This window comes from Branchiostoma floridae, chromosome 2 (genome assembly GCF_000003815.2).
Source record: "Branchiostoma floridae strain S238N-H82 chromosome 2, Bfl_VNyyK, whole genome shotgun sequence".
In the NCBI taxonomy this organism is placed as follows: domain Eukaryota; kingdom Metazoa; phylum Chordata; class Leptocardii; order Amphioxiformes; family Branchiostomatidae; genus Branchiostoma; species Branchiostoma floridae.
The window spans coordinates 10,951,156-10,957,973 of NC_049980.1; the positions used below are offsets into that span (position 1 = coordinate 10,951,156).

At 40.7% G+C, this 6,818-nt stretch overlaps 1 protein-coding gene across 1 annotated transcript; it reads left to right on the forward strand.

The window, feature by feature from the left end:
* Positions 1–743: 743 nt before the first annotated feature.
* On the forward strand, positions 744–5,712 carry LOC118403689 (homer protein homolog 2-like). The gene is made up of 5 exons (XM_035802468.1): positions 744–903; positions 3,622–3,918; positions 4,546–4,693; positions 5,063–5,228; positions 5,526–5,712. The coding sequence occupies exons 1-5, from the start codon at positions 802–804 to the stop codon at positions 5,710–5,712; spliced, it is 900 nt and encodes a 299-aa protein (XP_035658361.1). The 5' UTR covers positions 744–801.
* Positions 5,713–6,818: the final 1,106 nt, after the last annotated feature.

The following is a 6,818-nucleotide window of genomic DNA, read 5'->3' on the forward strand; positions in this document are numbered from 1 at the left end:
TAGGCCCCCCTTTAATAGAAAGCAACTTTTCATGATGCATTGCCTTACTACCTAACTTACAGTACAGGTACAGACAGCCTTAGAAACAGATTAAAGACAGGGTTCACCAGCACATACATGTACAATGTATGTCATCTAAATCACAACAAATAAAACATTACAACAACCAGTGGAATGTATAACACTCTGAGCTGCTAAAGTAGCCATATTTTTTAATTAAAAATGAGGCACATTGGAAATTAAGTTGACAGCACGACAGACCACCACCTGCTTTAATCTGTGTAATGGGGATTCCTATGACTTAGCTTAGAGAGTTTCCACTGGTGGCTGCAATTTTTCAGATGTTGTGATTCGGGTGAACTAGGTAGCGATTTGTCGGGTTAACCTGCCGATTCTAAGGGCCAGCAGGGTGCCGGAGAAATGTTCGCCTGCACTGAGGAATGTACCAATATTTCTGAGGAATGTATGCTTACAAATTGAGGAACATCTGCTTTCCAAGAGGAGTGAATGCTTGAAAGAAGACGAATGTCGGCTTTCCTAGACCTACTAGCCATAATTTGCATAAATGACCAGATTCGATTGGTCAGGATGATAATGTGAGGGCCAGCAAGTTTAGCAAGTACTTGTGCCTCTTACTCTAGTGTTGCAGATGCATATTCATATATTACAGATGTTGTATCATGCAACCATTTCTCTGAGTGAAAACTATAGGAACACAGTACAGCCACAATACTACACATGTTACAAAGTTCTTTGCCCTGTCTTTTCCAGGCCATTATCAACAGCACCATCACCCCCAACATGACATACACCAAAACGTCACAGAAGTTTGTACAGTGGGCAGACATCAGGGCCAACACAGTCTATGGTCTGGGATCTTCTGAAGAGTCAGAGCTGGCTAAGGTAGTGATGCACCCTCTTTTATTATTACTTTTAGGATCATACATCTTAATCATTTGACTGCATGCTGAAGAAAGGTCATGACTCTTAAGGAAGGTTAGGCCACCTCTTTGAGTGTTTCTTGGGTCTCAAGTAGCTCTGTAAATAAAGAAAGCAATGTGTCAATGGAACTTTCTCATGTGAATGTTCATCAAAATCCTCCCAGCAGATTTCTTTTCATCCTATTTTGTTTGCTCTACATAACCATTTATCTGGCTTAATGGCAGGTGCAGAAGTAGAGTGCTAATGGCATTAGATCACAAGTCATTAGTGTGCCCTCAGGGAAGACAAAGTGGCCATTTTTCCGAATCATTAAAAACTAGTACACGTACATTGTATTTCCTTTAAAGTAAACATTAAATGTACCGTACAGATTGGTATCTGTCACTAGAAAAATTATGTCATTTTTGCTTATTATGTATCTGCACTATCTACAATGTATAAGATAATGTTTAAAAAGCCTCACATAATCTATCAGGTCTAGTCCCACAAGGTTTCCTTCTGAGTCCTATATACAACATACATTCTCATAATTCCACCAGGTGCCACCTAAAAAAACATTGTTATAGAGGCCTTCTCAAGATTGTCTTCAACACCTAAATATCTTAATTGTATTCTATTTAATATATTTAACATTCGGTGTTCAAGACAATCTGATTGTATTCCATTTGATATATTTAACATTCGGTGTTCAAGACAATCTTGGGAAGACCTCTATAACGGGGGCCGCCCTAAGACGGTCCCCGTCGTAAGACGGTACGGATTTTTTGCTGATCTTATTATCCATAAGTACACCGTGTTTGTTGCCACTGACTATGCTGATTACAAAGGTAAATAAACCAAGTCCACGCACACAGCTTTAATTTGCATTCCAAGTATACTTTAACATATTTACTTCATGTTTTTTTAAGAGCAGAATTCTAACAGTAATGTTGACAGTGCTGAATCACTGCGGTCACCGGCCTCTGCGTATTGGCGGCTCGTGTTGCTAACTATACGAACTCATCCAAGCAGTCATACAACTGCCATGATACACATAGATAAAGCTCCATAAAACACTATGAATATGGGTCTTCAAATGTTTGTTGAGTAGAAAAGCAACCAAAAGGAAGCAACATAAACATTGCCACCATTGTACTCCCAAGGGAGTGTGGCCGTGAAGGTGGCAGACTAGAGAACGCTCCAAAGATTTATTTGACTGTAACAAATGATTCGTGCTGTCTATGAAAATAAGACTTGACAGAGAGATGTAGATGATATTTTCATATAATCAGACGGAGTTTTGTTGATGTTGGCGGTGTCGTTTTTTCGTAATGTTTTTTTTAGTCGGGCATTCACAATCAGTGCATTCAGCCCATTGCCCGTAAAACATCAGCTGGATTGTTCTAGGTACAGCCTTCCTCATGTGAGACAAGAAGTACATACAGTCACGATTTTACTGTCAAAAGAAAGCTAAAATATCATACTATTAATTTTTTTCTGTGTACTTAAATTTACCACTTACTTCTGAAGAGAGCAAAATATAAAAAAAAGCGTACCGAGTTAGGCACACTGTCCAGCGTAGCACAAAATTGGAAGGTTACATACACGAAATTGTCTCTCAGTGTTTGCCGCTTGTAACACGCAGCGCGAAAGGTTCATGAACCACATGAATGCATTTCTTATTCAAGTATGTTGTTCAAATCTATGAGTAAAAAATTCAGTCATCAAAATTTGACCACTCTCAGGCAACTAGCGATGGAGCACCATGAGTTTGAGCGCAAGAAAAAGCGTACCGTGTTGGGGCACCTCCCGTTACTAACGTTTTTTGAAGTGGCGGTATAATGACACCAGGTGGAATTATGAGACTGTATGTTATATATATGTATATAGAAAGAGAGAGGGAAAGAGAGGAAGAAGGATAAGGAGAGACTGCTATTTTTTCAGTGTTCCATTCTTCATTATCAACATAACTCTCTCTGTGGTATGTCTGACAACTGTCAAGGTGACCTTCCTCACAGATCTGGAATGCACGTCCCTACAGCCAGACAGTTGAGCCCTGGGATGAACGTGCTTGTCTTCTAACAACTTTCTCTGTCATATATACAGCCTTGCTGGGCTTACATACACATAAACATATTCATCACTTTATAGTCCTTGACTGACAGGGATAGGCCAAGGGCATATAACAAAGGGATTGATGAAAAATGTATCTTTTAGTTTTAGGTTGACAGACCCAGTACAAGTTTTTGCATATTTGTGAGCTAACTGTTATTTTTGAAAATGTATTTTACTGTTGTTTTACAGCGAGTGAGTAAATTAGGTCTCACTTGTTTGTTTCTGTTACATGTTTCAAACCTCACTTCAGGGTTTCTCCACAGTTCCTAACAAAGGAGGGTGGTTTCACCTGTGTTTCCCTCACAGGACAAGATGGAGGTCTCACTTCAATCTTAACAGTTTAAAGCAGGGAGAAAGTTGCACTTCTTTGTCTCTTGAGCTCCTTGCCAAAATTAGGTCTAGCTACCCACTTCTATCAAGTTTGCAGTCATGAAAGGTCTACATTTTTCTACAGTTCCAAGCCATGGCGTCCTCTCTATGTCTTTTCACACTTCCACCTGGGAGAGATGTCTTGCCTCTGCTTCTTCTGTAGCTCCAAATGTCATCTAAGGAAAAGTGTCACCCTGTATGTGTGTTTCTTATCAGTTTCTAGCCAAGTTCCAGGAAGCCAAAGAGTCAGCCAAGCAAGAGGTTGATCGCATCCGTGCCAGGAATAGCCCAGGCACGCCTAGATCATCCCGACAGAGCCTGCAGCAGAAGGGAGAGAAGTCTAACGGTATCTCACCACCAGTGCAGCATGGTAGCACTGTGCCCAAGACTCCAGGGACACCTCAAGAGACATGCAAGGCAAAGGAAAAGCAGCAGAGTGACATCACATCTGTTCAGTCAGACGAAATCACTACAGAGCATTCCAAACCTAAGGAATCCAATCAGGAAGAAGAGGTTGATAACTAGTACATTGACTAAGACCAGTACTACATTGTAGATATTCCTGAACTACTCACAACAGCAACTCTCGTGCTGAGTTAATATAATGGTTAAACTGTTCTTCAATAATATGAACCTTTGTAGTTGTAGTCTTTTCCTGTTACCAATAAGGTTACCCTGTACTTTCATTTGTATGGTCACAAATTAAGACTAAATTTCTGAATAGATATTCAATACACACATACAGTACATTTGTACATGTGAATGAAGAAACTTTGTACAATCAGATGAATATACAGGGTGGCCTTATAACTAGACTAACATATCTGACTTTCCCATCTTCTGAGCTTTAGGTCTCATGTTGCAGTTCACTGCAGACACTGTGGTGATGGTGGTCTCTTTTTGCTCTGACTCAAACATACTCCTAATAGATTATTCAAAGTAGCTATGGCAGTTGCACTAACATTATTGATGAAATCACAGAAGTGTGGGCATATTTTCTAGTTACTATGATTACCATGCAATGTGCTGACACTGTTACAATGTTTTGTTGCAGATAGTTAGTTCTTCCTTACATAGAAAGTGTCAGAGTTGATTAAAGAAACTCTATATCACATTAACATGTGGGACTGTTCTCTCCAGTTCATTGAGAAGTTCCAGGATGCTAAGCAGTCTGCACGACAGGAGGTGGAGAGAATCCGCGCCCAGTCGGGAGGCAGTACACCACAGACACCTCACACACCGCAGAAAATACCAACTGTCAACGGTACAGCTACCTCACTGGGCTCAGGTAAGGGATCCTGCAGCTGGACTGAGTTTTGTTGTGTGTAGAGGTGTTAAATTCATAAAGTCTGGGGGCAATTTAGCTAATTTTGCTTATAGCAGCCCGTGCAACATCCGCCGCCTTCGGCAGGGAGGGGCCAGTTACAACCCGGACAGCAGTGTTTGTTTCACACAGACTAGGGGGCACTGCACAACAGACAAAAAATTAGTACTGTTAGCAATAATGAGAGTTTACTTTGAAAATTGAGATCATAAAACCACTGCATTTATTAATTTACTGTGCTATAATGGATGTCATGATTACTGTTGCACTGTCAACAGATATGTTGTAATTTTAGTGAAAGGAGTCTTAAGGTTAGTCAATTTCCCTGGACAGGTACATTTCCCCGTGACCATCGGAGTTCCCAGTCCCTCAACCTGCCTCCAGAGAACCCAGAGTCCTTCCAGGATAGATCAGACGCGAAGAGCGACAATGGGCCACTGACTGCCGACTCCCAGCTGAAGTATGAGAATGATAGACTCAAGATAGCCCTGGCACAGAGGTACATGTAACACAGCACTGTCGTTGTGTTGTTTTTCGTGTTGTTAAACCATTTAAGTTTACACCAATCACATGTGTAGTCTGCTGTGTGGTTCGGGGGCATGCGCTCAAACACACACATATACACAGTGTACATACAAGTACATACCGTCACTCACTTTAAAAAGCCCTTGCCCAGGCTCTAGGCCATGTACGTACTCCATACACATTTCAACCTCCTTGCCCCTACATAACATGATCCCTCCTGTTTCTACCCTATTTTTCAGCAATAACACATTTCCATTGTGATTTGCTGTAGCTCTGCCAATGCAAAGAAGTGGGAGGTGGAACTGCAGACCCTGAAGAACAACAATACCCGCCTGACCACGGCCCTGCAGGAAAGTACCGCTAATGTCGAGGAGTGGAAGAAACAGCTGGCTGCGTACAAGGAAGAGAATGAGAGTATGAAGAAAAAGGTATGGTCACTCTATGTGTCTGCATTCTGAATAACTTTCATACTGAAAGAAGTGCCAAGATTGGTTCGTTTAGTACCATTTTGTGCTATATTCCTGAGCTAGCCTAAACTACTTGGATATAGCATAAATCAGCAGGAATGATGTCAGGAAAAAGCCTTCGTATTATAAAGTAAAACTTTTGAATATAGAATGTTATGTAATGTGCAACATTGCTAGTTATAGCTAGACAGAAATATTAGCACCATACTGGGAATCACAGAGAAGCACACTCAAAGACAAACATATAGACACACATAGGCAAAGAGACAAGCCAAAGACAATACCTCACCCTCACGACCGGGCAGAGTAATGAGATTGTTTGTATAGCTGGAGAGATTGAGTGCATGTCTGAAAATCACTGTTGCCTTTCATGCATGCATTGTTGTAACTAATATTAGTCTCTCACTCTTGAAGCAAAAGGCCATATGAAATTTGTCTGACGCCCACCCAGGGCAAACATTGTGCCACAAGGACTTGTACTTGAAGAACAAACATAAAAAAACATCGCTCAGTTACTAGTCTGTCAGATCTGTTACTCCCCATCTTGTGAAGTTTGGATGACATGTGGTTGACAGCTATTAGTACTTCTGTCTTGTGGGTCCACACTACTGTGAATTGTGAAACATTAGTGGTACATGTAGTTTTAGTTTTAGCACTTCACAGCATATTCATCCCGAGTATGTGTTTTGATAAATTACTACAGAATTTTACAACTGGAAATATCACGAACAAAACCACTGCAAAAGTAAACAGATTTGCAGTATGAAGGTTGAGGTACCAAATGTCTACTATGATGTAGTCATCATATAGTTTGGCATCAGACAACCTAAGCCTCTTATGGCCCATTCTGTATTGACATACGTCAGTTTTTTATAGTTACAAGGAAGCTAGCAATACCATGCTAGTCCAGGGTACAGTTCCTGTAACAATACATGATATTAAAGCACTCATGCTGAGTGAAAAATGCCCCTTCTTGAATGGACATAGATTTTTATCCATATGAAGTGCAATGTACTTACATTTTCATGGGGTCTAGTGATTTTTCCCTTCAGTGCTGTAGGAAAATCTCTATTCCTTGAATATTCAGTGACTATCCA

What these genes read in the sequence shown, in the direction of transcription:
- LOC118403689 (XM_035802468.1), top strand. Translation starts at nt 802, where the DNA reads ATGACATACACCAAAACGTCACAGAAGTTTGTACAGTGGGCAGACATC. An exon ending in AAGAGTCAGAGCTGGCTAAG is followed by an intron (nt 904 to 3,621) that starts GTAGTGATGCAC and finishes GTTTCTTATCAG; the next exon opens with TTTCTAGCCAAGTTCCAGGA. An exon ending in AATCCAATCAGGAAGAAGAG is followed by an intron (nt 3,919 to 4,545) that starts GTTGATAACTAG and finishes TGTTCTCTCCAG; the next exon opens with TTCATTGAGAAGTTCCAGGA.